The 19112-nt window shown below is 40.6% G+C and overlaps 2 protein-coding genes across 14 annotated transcripts in view; one reads left to right on the top strand and one right to left on the bottom strand.

Moving 5' to 3' along the window:
• The window catches only part of ASB3 (ankyrin repeat and SOCS box containing 3), a 273478-nt gene that overhangs the window by 192026 nt on the left and 62340 nt on the right, over positions 1 to 19112 (bottom strand). For 2 of the 11 annotated variants that reach the window (XM_063618036.1, XM_063618037.1), the window contains exon 1: positions 9245 to 9378. The exons of 1 other annotated variant lie outside the window; for it this stretch is intronic. Coding sequence is in view for 1 of the 10 variants with exons in the window: in XM_063618033.1 (XP_063474103.1) it covers positions 9915 to 9955 (41 nt within the window). In the remaining 9 variants the exon portion in view is untranslated. Of the gene's footprint in view, positions 1 to 2044; positions 2143 to 5554; positions 5642 to 9244; positions 9447 to 9914; positions 11344 to 19112 lie in introns of those variants that run through there. 8 more of the 11 variants (XM_063618031.1, XM_063618033.1, XM_055240433.2 and 5 more) reach the window with 8 other exon arrangements.
• ERLEC1 (endoplasmic reticulum lectin 1) overlaps positions 9453 to 19112 on the top strand; it is a 31284-nt gene continuing 21624 nt past the window's right edge. For 2 of the 3 annotated variants that reach the window (XM_055240443.2, XM_055240442.2), the window contains exons 1-3: positions 9640 to 9801; positions 16707 to 16811; positions 18301 to 18381. In XM_055240443.2, coding sequence (XP_055096418.1) covers positions 9640 to 9801; positions 16707 to 16811; positions 18301 to 18381 — 348 coding nt within the window. Of the gene's footprint in view, positions 9802 to 16706; positions 16812 to 18300; positions 18382 to 19112 lie in introns of all 3 variants that reach the window. The other variant, XM_055240440.2, reaches the window with a different exon arrangement.

Here is a 19112-nt window from a genome sequence, read left to right as displayed (position 1 = left end):
TGGATCACCTGAAGTCAGGAGTTCGAGACCAGCCTGACCAATATGGTGAAACCCCGTCTCTACTAAAAATACAAAAAAAAAAGCCAGGTGTGGTGGCAGGCACCTGTAGTCCCAGCTACTCAGGAGGCTAAGCCAGGAGAATTGCTTGAACCCAGGAGGCAGAGGTTGCACTGAGCCAAGATGGTGCCATTGAACTTCAGCATGGGCAACAGAGCAGGACTCTTGCCTCAAAAAAAAAAAAAAAAGAGTGTAAGCAATCTTTAATTGGAGGCCATTTGGCTAAGATGGTCCTAGGACTCTGGGTTCCTATGTAAGCAAACTGAAGCCCAATGTAAACAGTAAAACAAAACTTAATCTTTGCTTTTTATTTTTTAATTATAAACTGACTATAGTTATATATTTACGAGGTACAAAGTGATGATTTATGAATACAATGTGGAATAATTAAATCAATCTAGTTAACATATCCATGACCTCAAATTTTTTTTGTAGTGAAAACTTTTGAAATTTACTCTTAGCAAGTATAAAGTACATTATTAGTCACTATATTCACCACACTGTGCAACATATCTCAAAGAAAAAAATTCCTCCCCTTTGACTATCATCTCCCCATTCCCCCATGCCTTCCCCCCACCCCTGGTAACCACTGTTCTAGTCTCTGCTTCTTTTAGTTCAACGGTTTTAGATTAAATATATAAGTAAGCATATATGTTGTTAGTCTGCCTGTACTTGGCTTATCTCATTTAGCTTAATGTTCTCCAATCCATCCATGTCGTCACAAATGACAAAGTTTCTTTCATTTTTAAGGCTGAATAGTATTCCACTGCGTATGTATACCACATTTTTCTTTATCCATTCATCTGTTCAAGGACACTTAGGTTGATTCTGTATCTTGGCTATCATGATTAATGCTGCAATGAACATGGGAGTGCAGATATCTCTTCAACATACTGATTTCCAATCTTTTAGGTAAATACCCAGAAGTTGGATTGCTGGATCATATGGTAATTCTATTTTTAGTTTTTTGAGGAACCGCCATTGTTTTCCATAATGGCTGTACTAATTTACATTGCCATTAACAGTGTACAAACGTTCCCCTTTCTCCACATGCCTCACCAACACTTATCTTTCATCTGTTTGATAGTAGCCATTCTGACACATATTGGGGTGATATCTCATTGTGGTTTTAATTTGCATTTCCCTGATGATTAGTAATGTTGAGCATTTTTTCATATATCTGTTGGCCATCTGTATGTCTTCTTTTGAGAAATGTCTATACAGGTTCCTTGCCCATTTTTTAACTGGATTATTTGTATTCTTTCTATAGAGTCATTTGAGTTCCTTTTATATTCTGAATTTTAACCCCTTATCACATGCATGGCTTGCAAATATTTCCTCCCAATCCATAGGATGTCACAACTTAATTTTAATCAGAAACCAACAACTATTCTCTAACGAGCAACTTTCTGCCAGATTGTACCCAAATAAGACAAACAAGTAGCTATGACAATCAAGTAATTTTTTTTTTTTTTCAAGACAGGGTCTCGCTCTGTTGCCCAGACTGGAGTGCAGTGGCACAATCACAGCTCACTGCAGCCTCAACCCCCCAGGCTCAAGCAATCCTCCCACCTCAGCCTCCCAAGTAGCTGGGACTACTGGCATGTGCCACCATGCCTGGCTAATTTTTGCATTTTTTGTAGAGACGGAGTTTCACCATGTTGCCCAGGCTGGTCTTGAACTCATGAGCTCAAGTGATCCGCCTACCTCAGCCTCCCAAAATGCTGGGATTACTGAAAAGGTCTGCCGCATACTCTGTTAAAACAAGAGCTCCCTGAACTACTTCTAATTCTGGGTGCTGCCTCATTCATTAATCCTTTAACACACAAATAAATTCTGATAAATTCATTTTGTCTAAAGTTTTTCTTTAAACAAAGTCAAAACGAAGTCACCAAGGAAGCCCTGAAGCCCTTTTGTGATAAGGCTTAAAAGGTTACATGATAGTAAAAGGTTACATGCTGAAAGATTCTCAACTAAAGAGCCTTACCATATGTCAAGAGCCAGAGTTTCTTACATATTCTTCTTGTTTCCAATCTCTTTTCCTCTTTCCAATACAAGCTCTACTGTACACTCAGAATTACTTTCCTAAAATATGGAACTAAGGTCAGTAATAAAAAATGTCTTCCTGCTGCATATAAAATAAATTCAAATCCTTTAATCTGGCATTCAACTACTTACTATCTGGTCAATCTGATATCAGTGTATTTGTCAAATTTCACTTCCCACTGATGTACTCCCCTGCCCCTCGTGCTCCAATTACACCACCCTCCTCATTCTTTAAGACCTAGCTCAAATGAGTGAACTAATGATATGTGGCAAGCAATGACTATGCACTGAGACCACCAAAATAAATAAGATAGTCCCCAGCTATCAAGAATCATATTTGGTGGAGAAACACACAAGCAAACAAATCTATGTTATTTAATATAAAAGATGTGATATAAAATACAAGCAGAGGGATGGGTATGGTGCTCGTGCCTGTAATCTCAGCAATTTGGGAGGCCAAAGCAAGGGGATCACTTGAAGTCAGTAGTTTGAGACCAGCCTGGGCAATATAGTGAGACCATGTCTCTACAAAAATGTAAAAATTAGCTGGGCATAGTGGCACACGTCTGCAGTCCTAGCTACTCTGGAGGATAAAGCAGAAGGATCTCTTGAGCCCAGAAGTTCAAGGCTACAGTGAGCTATCATAATGCCCCTGCACTTCAGCCTGAGCAACACAGCAATACTCTGTCTCTAAAACTAATAACAAATAAATAAAATACAAGCAGAATACAGAAAGGCAAATTACCAATTCAAAGTAGCAGAATCAGAGAAAGCTTCATAGAAAAAACAAAAAGGTGTTCATGTGTCAGAGAATAATGGTTAACACTTATGTAGCACTAACTATATGCTAGATTCTATTCCAAGTGCTTTATGTATATTAACTCATTTAATCCTTATTTTCTATGATGATGAAAATGAGAGGCAAAGAGCTTAAGTAAAACAAATGTAGTATCATTTATTGAATATTTACAACATGCCAGGAACTGTGCTAAGCGCTGAATAGGAACAAAATGAAACTAAGGCCTATAATTTTAAAAAGAACAAAAAAGGAAGCCGGGCAAGTGGCTCACACCTGTAATCCCAGCACTTTGGGAGGCTTGAGGGGGCAAATCACTTGAGCCCAGGAGTTCAAGACCAGCCTGGGCAACATGGCAAAACCCTATCTCTTACAAAAAATACAAAAAAAATTAGCCAAGCATGGTGGCGCACACCTGTAGTCCCCGCTACTGAGGCTGAAGTGGGAGGATCACTTTAGCCCAGGAGGTTGAGGCTACAACAAGCCAAAAGCATGCCACTGCACTCTAGCCTAGGCAACAAAGTGAGACTGTCTCCAAAAAAAAAAAAAAGGAGAGATGGTAGTTATCTCATTTTGTACCTCCATTGGTAGGGCTTAACCCCTTTGAGATTTTTTTTTTTTTTTTTGAGACAGAGTTTCACTCTTGTTGCCCAGGCTGGAGTACAATGGCGCCATCCTGGCTCACCGCAACATCTGCCTCCCAGGTTCAAGTGATTCTCCTGCTTCAGCCTCCAGAGTAGCTGGGATTACAGGTATGCGCCACTACGCCTGTCTAATTTTCTATTTTCAGTAGAAACAGGGTTTCTCCAGGTTGGTCAGGCTGGTCTTGAACTTCTAACCTCAGGTGATCCGCCTGCCTCAGCCTCCCAAAGTGCTGGGATTACAGGCGTGAGCCACCACGCCCGGCTGAGATTCTTTTTTAATTAGGACAAAATAAAATAGGACTTTTTAAAACAGGATTTAACAGATTCACCTAATTACCTATCTCCTACAGCCATAATTTTCTTTTTAAACAACAGTATGCTTTGCCCAATTTTTTCAACAGCATTGATTTATTCAACAAATACTGGCTGGGTGCCATGGCTCACATCTGTAATCCCAACATGCTGGGAAACCAAGAATTCAAAAAATAAAAAAATTAGCTAGGCATGCTGGTGCACACCTGTAGTCCCAGCTACTCAGGAGGCTGAGGTGATGGGAGGATCGCTTGAGCCCCAGAGGTTGGGGTGTCAGTGAGCAGTGATCATGCAACTGCACTCTAGCGCGGGTGACAAAGTGAGACCCTGTCTCAAAAAAAAAAAAAAAAAGGATTACTCACTCTCTGCAAGGCAAACTAAGCATAAGCACGTACATTTTCCTCCGCTTCCTAACAAAATCCCACTGAAATGAATTCATTCATTCTGGAAGAGAAAGCAGGCAGGATTATGCTGAGGATTAAGCCAGTGCGGAGAAAACTGCAGTCCAGAACAAACACACATGCATACATGAGAAGGCTATAGCAATGTAGAAGACATTCTTGCCAGCAGAGCCTGGAGAGGTACCAATCTTAGAAACAAGCAGAGGAAGGATGTAGGACTAAAATCAAAATCATTATAATATTTATATGAAACAGCAAGCCAAACTTTTTACCACAGCCCTTTACACACAAAAAGCCTGGCAGCAACAGTATTTGTTTCTGGCTAAAACCACATCTATTTTGTTGTTGTTGCTCTTTTTAATTTAACAGTCTACCCTGGAAGCCTTTGAGCATCTTCATGTTCTATAACAAAGCATTCCTTATTTGGGTACAGGGTGGAAGGAGAGGAGGAAAGAGGTAACTCGTTTCTTGCACTTCACTCAAGGACCCTAAAGTTAGACCCAACAGCTAGTACCCGGCTCACTTACAAAAGAGCTCAATAATTTTTTTTTTTTTTTGAGATGAAGATTCACTTTTGTCATCCAGGCTGGAATGCAATGGTACAATCTTGGCTCACTGCAACCTCCACCTCCCAGATTTAAGTGATTCTCCTGCCCCAGCCTCTTGAGTAGCTGGGATTACAGGAGCCTGCCAAGACTTCCGGCTAATTTTTTTATTTTCGGAGAGACAGGGTTTCACCATGTTGGCCAGGCTGGTCTTGACCTCCCAGACCTCAGGTGATCTCCCAAAGTGCTGGGATTACAGGCGTGAGCCACTATGCCCCACCAAGAATTTTTTTTTTTTTTTTTTTTTTTAAGGAAAAGCACAACAGAAAAGGATGAAAATAAACAACTGACCTGAAAGAAGTAGAGCTATTTCCGGGAATGGGAGATAAATATTTAAAAGTTATAAGTGTTATCCTCAAAGAAATTCATGTCATGAGAACAATACATCCATTAAAAATCAGTAACTAGAAACTGTGGGGAAAAAAACCACTGAAAAAAGAAAGTGAAAAGAACTGAAAGTCAAGGAAATGGACCTCTTGGATTGATCCTTCATATTATATATTTTTTCTTTTTATCCTTTTCCTCTGTATTTGGAAGAATCTATCTAAATGTATTTGGAAGAACCTATCTAAATTCTGAATAGAACAGAGAAAATGTCAAGAACATAATTAAGGAAATAATTGAAGAAAATTTCCCAGAAGTGAAAAATAGGACTCACAGAGTGCCAAGAAGGATGAATGAAAAAAGACTCACCACCTAGAAACACTCTGATAAAATATCACAGAACCAATGATAAAGAAAACAGTCTAATAAAATCTTCCAGAGAAAAAAGTATGATACCTGCAAAAGAAAAGAGACTGGCATTAGACTTGTCATCAGATACACTAGACACTAAAAAGCAACAGAATGTCTTCAGAGTTTTGGAGAAAACAAAATGATTGTGGACTAAGTCTATTCCCAAGCTATCATTAAATGAGCAGGCAAGGTAAAGGCATTTTCAGACATATGAAGTCTGTGGAAATTAAATTACCTGTTTAATCCTTTCTGAGAAAAAAATTGCTTGAAATTAGTTATACCCCAACAAGGTGGGGAAAAAATCTGTGACAAATGAGGACATGGAATAGATAAAGCACTAGACCTAACCCAGGCGTGATACAAAGAAAACTCAGTAAACAGGTATGCAACTGATTTGGAAAGCAACTAGTCTAAATTACATTTGTGAAAGCTGGAAATATAGCTTCAGGAGCAAAATGAATTCATTTTAGCAAATATGGTGCCATTATTAGGAAGCTAATAGGATACCTTAATTGGCAGAGGTAGAATTACATTTTTTCTTTGCAGATGCAATCATACTTACTAGTTTTATAGCGAATGATGATTGCCTAATTATAATATGGTAAATAGTTGATAGGTTTTCAATGTTTAAGAATCAACCTATAAATTTGCTAAAATAAACTCATTTTGCTCCTGAAGCTATATTTCCAGCTCTCACACATGTAAATAAAGCATAGAAGACTTGTATTGATTGATGCCTGATGGCTCCTTAAAATGTATAAAACCCAAGTGTAGCCCGACCACTTTGGGCACATGCTGTCAGGACCTCCTGAGGCTGTCTTTGTCAATGACATGTCCTTAACCTTGGCAAAATAAACTTCTAAACTGGTTGAGACTTGTCTCAACTACTTTTTGGTTTTCACCCTCTATTACCTTCCTGAGGGTGCTGTAACAAATTACCACAAACTGAGCAGCTTAGACAACATAAATTGATTGTCTCACAATTCTAGAAACTAGAGGTCAGAAATTAAGACGTCAGCAGGGCTATTCTCTCTATGAAAGCTCTAGAGAAGGATTCTTCCTTGCCTCTTCCTAGCTTGTGGTGATTACTGGCAATCTTTAGCATTCCTTGTTTTATAGACACATACTTCAATCTTGCTGCCTCCTCCTTCATGGCATGGCATTCTCCCTGTGTGTCCATGTGTATCCAAATTTCCCTCTTCTTATAAAGATACCAGTCGGCCGGGCGTGGTGGCTCATGCCTGTAATCCCAGCACTTTGGGAGGCCAAGGCGGGTGGATCATGAGGTTAGGAGATCGAGGCCATCCTGGCTAACACGGTGAAACCCCGTCTCTACTAAAAATACAAAAAATTAGCCGGGTGAGGTGGCGGGCACCTGTAGTCCCAGCTACTTGGGAGGCTGAGGTAGGAGAATGGCCTGAACTCGGGAGGCAGAGCTTGCAATGAGCCGTGATTGCGGCACTGCACTCCAGCATGGGCGACAGAGCGAGACTCCGCCTCAAAAAAAAAAATAAAAATAAAAAAATGAAGATAACAGTCATTGGATTAGGGCCCCCTTTGATTCAGTATGACCTCATCCTTACTTGAATTACATTTGCAAAGACCCTATCCCAAGTAGTTCACACGTACAGGTTCTAGGGAATAGGACTTAAACATATCTTTTTGGGGAACACAATTCAACCCACAAGACCCCCTACAATCAATTTTCCACAAAGCAGCCACATTGATCTTCACAAATGTACATCGGGTCCTGTCCACTCTCCTGCCTACAAAGCTGTGTCTCCCTGGCCTCTTTCTGCTTCTCAAAATTCTTCCACCACTTTCCTCTTACACTCCAGCCACACTGGCCTTCTTTCTATCACTCCAACACATCAAGCTCATTCCTGCCTCAGGGCCTCTGCCTAGAAATTTGTCTGGCTCCCTTCTTTTCATCATTCAAGTCACAGGTCAAATGTCACTTCCTCACAGAAGTCTCCTCTGACTTACGTACTAAAAGCAACACATCCTACAGGTATTCTCTTTCACGTAACCCTAGTTCCTTTGCAGCACTTAGCAATACTAGAAATTATTTTACTTATTTAAGTTCCCTTCTTACTTGAACATCAGCTCTACTGAACACAGATTCAATCACTATAGCCCTAAATACTAAAACAGGACCTCATAGAAAGTTTTCATTTTTATTCAGTCAAATACATCTCTTTTCCTTCATGACTTAAGACTAGTGCTTAGCACAGAATAAATGCAAAAAAAAAAAAAAAAAAAAAAAATTGACTGTTATTACTACCATAACAGTTTGCAATTATTTGTTTGTACAATCTCCCTGGCTAGACTGTGTAACCGAAGACAGAAACCCATTTATTTGGCATTTTACCAGTCCCAGTGGGGCCAGGCACAGTGGTTCAGGCCTGTAATCCCAGCACTTTGGAAGGCCGAGGAGGGCGGATCACCTGAGGTCAGGAGTTCGAGACCAGCCTGGCTAACGTGGTGAAACACTGTCTCTACTAAAAATACAAAAATTAGGGTGTAGTGGCGCACGCCTGTAATCCCAACCACTCGGAAGGCTGCGAAAAAGGAGAATCCCTTGAACTCGGGAGGCGGAGGTTGCAGTGAGCCGAGATTATGCCTCTGCACTCCAGCCTGGGTGATAGCGCGAGACTTTGTCTCAAAACAAACAAACAACAACAAAAATCCCAGTAGTCTGGAACACATTAAGCATTAATAAGAAGTGCTAAATATAATTAGCGAATAACAATTCTGAACAAAGTTATCTTCTTTGATACTATGGATTCCTGATGTTTAAAAAAATTTTTTAAGATAGAATATGGGACTGTCCTTCCTGCTTTTTGATTTGGTTCAAATCTGAGGAAGTGGGGGCGACCAGTCTTTAACAGATCTAGAAAGACTGTCGAACTTTTCCCACCTCGCAGGAAGGGAATGGTAATTTCTCTAAAGCCAACACTGTATGTCCATTATATTGGAGATCAAAACAGACAGTGGCATTTTTTCTAAACAGGGGTAGGTGAAACCAAAACTTTTTGTCTAATTTGGGGATGCAGTCAGACGTGACTTAGTTCATAAACACACACACTCATCTGGCGCTAAACTTCACATAAGGAACCTTACCGGCTTCCTTGATAAAACAACACCCCAACACTTCAATCTAGAGATGGAGGGTAAAAATGTAGGGTTGTGATGTCTAGCTGCCCATTCCACGAGTCTCCCACCATGCCAAATTCGGAGGCTCGCGGTATTCTCCTACCGGGAGATGGCGGGCTACCTCACCCCAGGTTTCCCCTAACACAGAGTTGCAGTCGCTGAACAAACTGCCCTGCGTTAGTCAGAAGCTGTTAAGTAACGAGATGGCCACCGTCCAAAGCAGAAGAGGTGGCGATAAGCCTCAGGCGGGAAAGATGAAGTGTACAAATACCAAATGCGGAGAAAAAGAAGAAAAGTTGCAAGAAGGCAGGTCAGTCAGGAACACCGCCATTTCTCACATCTCATCGCTACTTCGAATTTTCTCATCTAAGGACCTGCACCCGCGGTTCACACTGTCTTCCCGCTATCACTCCGTGTGCGCCAAACCTCTGCCTGCCCCCTGGAGAGCAGCGCGAGTGGCTTCAGGAAGCGGCTGCCGCCTCCGAGACTCACCGGCCTGCCGTGATGCCACTTCTGCACCGAAAAGGCTGGTCCGAGGCCGCGTCTCCAGACGCTGTGTCCCAGAAGCCCCCGCTTTCGATCCCCACCGCGATGCTGCAGCGCTCCGAAAACGAGAGACACGCAGGCGACGTCCCGGCCCCCGTAGGCGGACGGCTCCGCGACCCCCGGATGTTGATATGTCGTCTGCCCCGGAAACGGTGACAAGAGGCTCAAGGAGGCGGAGGCGGCGTTGCCGGGCTCTCCGGAAGGAGACGTGGCGGCGGTTGGGCCGGTGAAACCCGGGCGCTTTATACTCCCGCCGCCTCCTCCTCCACCTCCTCCTCCTCCTCCCCTCCTCCTAGAGCAGAGGAGGTTGTGGCGGTGGCTGGAGAAAGCGGCGGCGGAGGATGGAGGAAGGAGGCGGCGGCGTACGGAGTCTGGTCCCGGGCGGGCCGGTGTTACTGGTCCTCTGCGGCCTCCTGGAAGCGTCCGGCGGCGGCCGAGCGCTCCCTCAACTCAGCGATGACATCCCTTTCCGAGTCAACTGGCCCGGCACCGAGTTCTCTCTGGTCAGTGCCCTCACTAACCCTGCAGCCACCCCTCCTCCTGACACTAAGGATTCGGCCTCTTCCCTCGGTTTTCTTTGCTTTTTCTCCCCAAGACCTTCTCTGCAGACTCTTACCTTCCCCAAGCCAAAGCTGCTTTTATGCCGCGTTCATTCATTCGTTCGTTCTCACGTTATGTGGATGCGTCCCCCTTGCTCAGCATTAGGGATCTAGCGATCACCTGCTCTCCTCCTTTTTAATTCTGTCGCACTCGATCTTGCTTCCCAACACTCCCACCCTGCAGAAGCAGCTTTCGTAGAATAACGTCAGGTGCACTTACTCATCTTCCTTTTGGAAAATTAACTGTGGCTCTTACTCCACCAACAGACTTCTTTTCTTCAGTATGACATGGCACCCTGCCCACATCACAGTACTTCAGACTCGAGTTCCCTCTCTCGTATTCGTTCTCCCTCGGTTGTATACACACACGGACATACGCAAACGCACAGCTCCAAGGCAACTTTTTCCTTTCAGAGTTGTTTCTGAAAGGGCTATTTGGCCTGTGAGATGTTAACGACCCTTTATGCACAATATCCTTTACAGTTTTCATGTATTACGATTGTTATTTGAGTCCCCAGAACATGAGCTTCTATGTTGAGTTTTCCTGTAGTGAAGAACATATTTATAACCTCGCGGAAATGAAAATTCAGTCTTGGAGGAGTGGACCGCTGAAAAGTCTTCCTGTCCACGTGTACCTACTGCAGGCTAATAAATATTGTACTCTTATGACACCTACCATGTAGTAATTAACTCATTTACTTCAAATTGAAGTCCCGGAAACAGCAAAATTTTTTTTAACTTTTTATTCCAATTACCTTCAGGCATTCAACTTGCAATACTTTATTATATTCTTTTATTATCATTTAATTGAAACAGTAAGTGATATTATGATGTCAAAACAAGATGTATCAAGTTAATGGATGTTATAACCACATAGCTTTCTATTTGCAAGTGTTAGGGGTTTTTTGGTTTGGTTTGGGTTGGGTTTCTTTGTTTTTGTTTGTTTTTTGAGACAGGGTCTCAGTCTGTTGCCCATCCTGAAGAGCAGTGGCACGGGCACCACTGGCTGCAGCCTCGACCTCCTGGGCTCAAGAGATCCTCCTCCTCAGCTTCCCAGTAGCTGGGACTACAGGGAAACCCCACCACTCCTGGCTATTTTTTTTTTTTTTAGAGGCAGGGTCTCACTATGTTGCCCAGGCTAGTCTCGAACTCCTGGGCTCAAGCAATCCTCCTGCCTCAGCCTCCTAGAGTACTGGGATTACATGTGTGAACCAAATGTTCTGAATTTATCTGGGTAAATATTTTTCTGGGACATCAAATTTCTCTTTGTATTAATGCCATGAAATATTGATATATTGAAATACCTGTGTAAAATTTTGTTATGAATCAGATATAACTTTAGCAGGCTTGGATGAGAATACTTTAATCTCTGTTGTTGTATCCAAAGAGCACACTTGGAGTGAATATGGCAGATGTTTGAAGAATTAATGTCATTAAAACTTTTTACTCTTGCACCTGTGTTTTATTTTTAATTTAAAAAAAAACTTGCTGATATGCAGCCCTGAAAACTTACTGACCTATAAGTGAGCAACTAAAACTAGCATTTTTAGAGGTCACTACCAAATTGTCATTACATTTTCTTTCAGTCTTAGCATACACTATACCAACTTTTCACATATCTAACAATTTTATTTCCAAAAAAATGCTTTGGCCATGCACGGTGGCTCACACCTGTAATCCCAGCACTTTGGGAGGCAGAGGCAGGCGGATCATGAGGTCAGGAGTTCAAGACAAGTCTGACCAACATGGTGAAACCCCATCTCTACTAAAAACACAAAAATTAGCTGGGTGTGGTGGTGCACACCAGTACTCCCAGCTACTCAGGAGGCTGAGGCAGGAGAATCGCTTAAACCCGGGAGGTGGAGGTTGCAGTGAGCCAAGATTGCACCACTGCACTGCAGCCTGTGTAGCAGAGTGAGACTCTGTCTCAAAAAAAAAAAAAAAAAAAAATCTTTTTTTAGAGATTGGAATGCAGTAGGTATTTATAGGCATGATTATGCTCACTACAACCTCAAACTCCTGGGCTCAAGCGATCCTTCTGCCTCAGCCTCCTGAGCAGCAAGGACTACAGGTGGTCACCATTGCGTCTGGCCTTTTTTTTCTTTAAGTCTGTGTTACTTTGAGAAAAATCTAGAGATACTGTTCTATGAATTGGCACAAGGCCTATGTCCTTTATGTAAAAATAAGCCACAATAGTCATTATCATTGGTCTTTTGATTTTTTTAATACTTCCATAATCTTAAGGCTTCCCTTTGCATTTAACTGAAATTACTGGCTGGGCACAGTGGCTCACGCCTATAATCCCAACACTTTGGGAGGCTGAGCTGGGTGGATTACTTGAACCCAGGAGTTTGAGACTAGCCTAGGCAACATGGCGAAACCCTGTCTCTACCAAAAATAAAAAAATTAGCCAGGCATGGTGGCATGTGCCTGTAGTTCCAGCTACTTGGGAGGCTGAGGCCAGAGAGTCGCTTGAACCTTGGAGGCAGAAGTTGCAGTGATCCGAGATCACGCCACTGCACTCTATCCTGGGCGACAGAAGAGGCTGTCTCAAAAAAAGAAACCACTGCCCTCCTCACCTGGCACTGCCATTTATTTTAATGGGCCAGTTGGTTGGACATTTGTGTTTGTTTGTGACAGTCTCGCTCTGTCACCCAGGCTAGAGTACAATGGCGCCATCTCAGCTGCAACTTCTACCTCCCAGGTTCAAGCGATTCTCGTTGCCTAGCCTCCCCAGTAGCTGGGATTGTAGGCGTGCGCTACCACACCTGGCTAATTTTTTGTGTTTTTAGTAGAGATGAGGTTTCACCATTTTGGCCAGGCTGGTCTCAAACTCCTGACCTCAAATGATCCGCCCACGTCGGCCTCCCAAAGTGCTGGGATTGCAGGCATGAGCCACTGTGCCTGGCCGCGGGTTGGACATTTGTATCTAACTAATACGCAGCTGTATGAAATAGGATAAGGTCTTTTGTTTGCCTATTATCTGAAATTGGAAGAGACTGAATTAGAAGATCTGAATTTTTTAAGCTTTAAAATTATCCGCTTTAAACCGTCTTCCCATTCAGATATATTGAAACAATATATAATCATTTACAATCTTGCTTTCAGATTTGCTTAGAAAAAGTATTAAGCACCAAAACTGTAAAATGGGGGTTGTTTGTGTGTTTTGGTAGAGATAGTTTCCCTATGTTGCTCATGCTGGTTTCAAACTCCTGGTCAAAACTATCCTCCGGTCTCAGCCTCTTAAAGTGCTGAGATTACAGGCATGAGCCACCTCACCTGGCCAAAAAATTTGTGAATTTTTGATGTGTACTTTAACTAGTTAATAATTATGATATTCTTTGCTTATTGGTGTTTAGCACTCAGTTTTGTTTTTGTGTATATATTTTCCTTCTGAAGTATCACCTGTGTCGTTATGTTTAATTATTCATTACTTCATAGAGTTCATAGATTTCACCAAATTAAACCACAAATCAGTCTAATTTTCTGTCTACTTGTGTTGTTGATATACAATATATTTTACTCAGATTTTCCCAAGCACTACTCTTTGACCAACTCCATGGTTTATAGCATGTCATATACATTGACAGGTTCTATCGACAAGTGTATTTTATAGCCTCCACCAGAATAGAAGTTCTCTCATCCTCTAACCAACCTAATGCCTCCAGACCCACGTCAAACATTAGGAGTTCCTCTCATGCCAAGATATTTTTAAAGTTCCTTAACTTTTAAAGTACCCCAGCACCTCTGATCAGCATCACTATATTAAAATTTGACTTTATGTCAAATCTCTAATAAAATTTCACTTTATGTCAAATCGCTAATTTCCTTTTCCACTGAAAATACCTTGTTATATAAAGTAAATTTTTTATAGTACCTAATTCTGTACATTTCAGAATTTATTATATTTTGTTTTCTTAAAGTAAGAACCTGTTTTATAAAATCAGAATCCTGATTTTAGTGGATCAAAATTTTTAGAAAAATTACAAAGGATTAACTTTTTCTCCATAATTCCTGTTACTAAAAAGTAGAGTTTGCTAAAAATATATCTTATGGTCCCAATAAGTGACTCACTATTTCAGCAAAGAGTTTTCAGATAGAATTGCTATTTGGCCTATTTTATTGGGAAAGCAGCCTTTCCTAAACTAATGAAAGACAATTATTTATATCAAGAATTGTCTTCCCTTTTTTGCTGTGGTTCCAAACAAGCAGTTTCTTTTTACATTGTAAGCATTTTGGAGACCATTTTGAAAGGAATTACAAATGTTATGTCTTACAGCAAATCACTGGCACAATTGAGTAAATGTTTCTAAAAAATTCTTTATCATAAGTTTAGCTTTGCAACTGTTACTTTCAAATCTCTTTGATTCCCTCATCATCTATAATGCTCTTTTTTTTTTTTTTTAAAGTCGGAGTCTCGCTCTTTCGCCCAGGCTGGAGTGCAGTGGTGCCATCTCAGCTCACTGCAAGCTCTGCCTCCCGGGTTCACACCATTCTCCTGCCTCAGCCTCCCGAGTAGCTGGGACTACAGGCGCCCACCACCACGCCCGGCTAATTTTTTTTTTGTATTTTTAATAGAGACGGGGTTTCACCGTGTTAGCCAGGATTGTCTGGATCTCCTGCCCTCTTATCTGATCCGCCCGTTTCAGCCTCCCAAAGTGCTGGGATTACAGGCGTGAGCCACCGCGCCAGGCCTTTTTTTTTTTTTTTTATAAGTTGCCCAGGCTGGGCTCAAGCAGTTCTCCCACCTCAGCTTCCTGAGTAGCTGAGATTACAGGTGCACATCTTACTTACAGTGGCTTTTTAAACAAGTATCCTTGGCCATAATTCAAGTCTGCATAGTAATCTAGGAGAAGTTTGTAAAAGCTGATTCAAATATGTTAAAATATTTAAAAGCTCACAGAATATGGAGCCAATCTGTTTGAATTCTCTGGCCTCTGCTACTTCTAGGTTTTTTAACCTTGGACAAATTGTTGAAGCCCTGGGCCTTAGTGTCTGTTTCCGTAAAAATGAGTATAATACTTGTTTTGAGGATTAATGAGTTAATGAATGTAAAACACTTAAAAGAGTACTGTCCTAGAACTAATACAGCTAGTACTTACTGCTTTGTTTTGTTTTTTTGTCTTGGGGAAAATGCTGTAATTTGCTTTTGTGTTTAGGATTACATTGGTGCCAAGTAGTACTGGTTTTATTATAGTTAAGAGTTGTTAGGCCAGGACAGTGGCTCACGCCTGTAATCCCAACACTTTGAGAGACAGAGGCTGGCTTGAGCCTAGGAGTTTGAGACCCACCTGGGCAACAGGATAAAACCCCATCTCCACAGAAAAATTACCGGGGCATGGTGGCACGTACCTGTAGTCCCAGCTACTAGGGAGGCTGAGGCGGGAGGATCACCTGAGTCCAGGAGGTCAGGCTGCAGTGAGCTGTGATTATGCGGCTGCACTCCGCCTGGGTTAGTGAGAGACCCTGTCTCAAAAAAAAAAAAAAAAAGTTATTATTAAATTGAGAATAGAACGAAGGTCCTTAATAAGAAGAGGTTCTCCTTGCCAGGAATGGCCAAAGAGTACCATAGTTGCACAGTACCATAAGAGGAAAGTGAAGAGAGAATTGAATTATCTTAGAACACGTATCATAAAACAAAAATCTCTGCCTTAGTAAAATGAGTATCATATTTGCTATCAGGAAGCAGAGATTTGTTTTTACTAAAATAATATCAATTGTATTAATTGAAGTGTTTATTTGAATTCTGTTGACTCATATTAACCAATGTGAATTTGTTTGGTTTCATAGTGTAGAAAGCTTTAAGGATAATTTTGTCAATATATGCCAGAAGTCAGCAAACTACAGCCATTGTGCTGTCCCACCACATATTTTTATAAATAAGGTTCTATTAGTACATCATCATCCCTATTTGTTTACATATTGTTTGTGTACTTTTGTTGCTAGAGTGGCAGAGGCGCAACAGAGACCATATGGCTCACGAAGCCTAAAATATTTACTCTCTGGCCATTTACAAAAGTTTAATAAGTGTTCAGTAATGGTGTATCTATGGACATTCCTTGCCACCTCTTAGTGCCTTTTTTTTCTTTTTTTTTTGTAACAGGGTCTTGCTACGTTGCTCAGGCTCATCTTGAACTCCTGGGCTAAAGCAGTCCTGCCACCTCAGCCTCCCAAGTGTAATCACTATTTTAACTTCAATCTGTTGCATTCCTCCTTTTTTCTTTATACTCCAAACATTATTTTGTTCATTTATTTTCCTATTATGACACAGGATAAAGTTTATTATCTTCATTTTGTAATTAATAAATATGTTGATAAAACCACCAAAAAGAATGAAAGCATGTTCTTTGCAACCACATGGATGCAGCTTGGAGGTCATTATCTTAAGTGAATTAAGACAGAAACTGAAAACCAAATACCGGATGTTTTCATTTATAAGTGGAGGCTAAGCGTTGAATACACACTCAAAGACGAGAACAGTAAACACTGGAGATTCCAAAAGACGGGAGAGAGGGAGGGGTGACAAACTACCTATGAAGTATTAGGGTACTATGTTCAATACTTGGGCGACAGGAATATTAGAAGCTCAGACTTCATCATCATGCAATCCATGTAACAAACCTGCACATGTACCCCCCGAATCTAAAATTTTTGTTAATGTATGTAGCATATTTTCCCTCCTTTTAAAATAATCATCTGTTGAAATGTTAAATTAGTTTAAAGAATCTTTCTTCCAGGTAGGGCTAAAGTTATTCAGTGTGATACAATTTCACGGAGAACATAATGTATGTTTTTTGTTCTATTTGCAGCCCACAACTGGAGTTTTGTATAAAGAAGATAATTATGTCATCATGACAACTGCACATAAAGAAAAATATAAATGCATACTTCCCCTTGTGACCAGTGGGGATGAGGTAAGTTTTTATAAATATATCGATAATCCTGTCACCAAAAATATTTATGTAAAACATTGTAACTACATACTTTGAAGTAAAATTGAATAACAGATTTCTCAATGCTGTTTTAGCATAAAAATATTAATCACTTTTAATATTCCTGAATTCTTTGATTTTGCAGTTTATCTTGGGAAAAATTAGCAATCAATTTTTTTTAATTTTATTTATTTTTTTTTTTTGAGACAAAGTCTCACTCTATCACCAGACTGGAGGGCAGTGGCGCGATCTTGGCTCACTGCAACCTCCGACTCCCAGGTTCAAGCAATTCTCCTGCCTCAGCCTCCCAAGTAGCTGGGATTACAGGCACACGCCACCACACCCAGCTAATTTTTGTATTTTTAGTAGAGACAGGGTTTCACCATGTTGGCCAGGATGGTCTCGATCTCTTGACCTCATGATCTGCCCACCTCAGCCTCCCAAAGTGCTGGGATTATAGGCGTGAGACGCCACGCTCGGCCGCAACCAATTATTAATGTTTTGAATGAAAATCTAACTCCACACTTGCTTTCTTTATAGAAATTAGGGTTTTAAAACAAGATACAATTTTTAAATGTATATGTGACTTTTTAAATAAATGATTGTTTATAAATAAGTCTGTAGGTACCCCATGCTTTCTCATTATCTTAGCCCATGCCCTTTTCTTTCTCCTAAAATGCCCTAATTGCCTCTTATCCATCCTTCAAGGCAATGACTTCTTTCAAGATGAAACAGGAGAGGCAGCATGGTAAAATGGAAAGGACACCAGCCTAGGAGCCAGGAGGCTGAGGTATAGGCTATAGCTAGCTGTGGAACCTTGAACAAATTTGAAACTCACTTCCTCTGCTCAGTAAATGTATTAAGCCAATTCAGTAATATTTTCATGATCTGGAAAATAGAAATATTAAACTCAGTCCTTTATTGGGTTTTGTTCAGATTTGAAATCTAAGACCACTATTTTAAGTCTCCTTGAGACACACACACACACACACACACACACACACACACACGGCATTCAAATCTGAAATGTAAAAATACATAGAAAACTGAAAAGTGCCTTAAAACTTTCCAATATATCCTATAAGATTCAGCTATTCTAAGGGCTTTCATTGCTAAGAATTTGTTTGGGTACAAGCATTTAAAAATTCTGAAATAGGTTTATAAGAATTGTTCAGGAAACTGATACTTAAAAACCTTTTTTCCTTCCATTCTTATGAAAAACAAAAATACATTTTAAAAAAACTTTTTTTAAGAAAGCATGAACTCTGTGAAGATTATTTTATGGCTCCATATTTTATACTTCAGTTCATTTGAAAGCAATGGTATACCATAGGATCTTGTTAAACATTTTGACTTTTTTTCCCTTTTATTTCTAAGCATTTGTGATTTGAGTAATGAGTTAATACCCAAACAGCAAAGTTGGGTGAAATTCTAGAAAAACTGTAAGTATTAAACTCCAATTCTTTCTTAGGAAGAAGAAAAGGATTATAAAGGCCCTAATCCAAGAGAGCTTTTGGAGCCACTATTTAAACAAAGCAGTTGTTCCTACAGAGTATGTATTTTATGTTTACTTGATGACTAGAAAATAGATTACCAACAGCCAACAGACCTTTGAAAATACCGTTTCTTCTTTATTATGTTGTATCAGGTTTTTTTTAACTATTATTTTAGGTTTAGGGTTACATGTATAGGATTGTTATACAGGTAAACTGCATGTCACAGGGGTTTGGTGTACAGATTATTTAGTCACCTAGGTAATGAGTGTAGTACCTGATGGGTTGTTTTTTTTTTCTTTTAATCGTCTCCCTCCTCCCATTCTCTACCTTCGAGAAGGCCCCAAGTCTGTTATTCCCCTCTTTGTGTCCATGTGTTCTCATTTTTTAGCTCCCACTTATAAATGAGAACATACAGTATTTGGTTCTCTGTTCCTATTGTATCCGATGTTAAGTTAGGTATAAATATAAGTTATTTCTTTTTTTTTTTTTTTTTGAGAAAAGGTCTCATTCTGTCGCCCAGGCTGGAGTATAGTGGCATGATCACGACTCACTGCAGCCCCAACCTCCCATGCTCAAGCTGTTCTCCCACCTCAGACTCTCCAGTAGCTGAGCACCACCATGCCCTGCTAATTTTTGTATTTTTTATAAAGATGAGGTTTTTCACAGTGTTGCCCAGACTAGTCTCAAACTCCTGAACTCAAGCCATCCACCTGCCTCAGCCTTTCAAAGTGCTAGAATTACAGGCGTGAGCAACTGTGCCCAGCTAGTTATTTCTTAATAATATCTT

The sequence above is a fragment of the Symphalangus syndactylus genome, chromosome 14 (genome assembly GCF_028878055.3).
Source record: "Symphalangus syndactylus isolate Jambi chromosome 14, NHGRI_mSymSyn1-v2.1_pri, whole genome shotgun sequence".
Lineage (NCBI taxonomy): Eukaryota > Metazoa > Chordata > Mammalia > Primates > Hylobatidae > Symphalangus > Symphalangus syndactylus.
The sequence above is the reverse complement of the archived record's forward strand: the minus strand, read 5'-3'. Positions and strand labels throughout refer to the sequence as shown.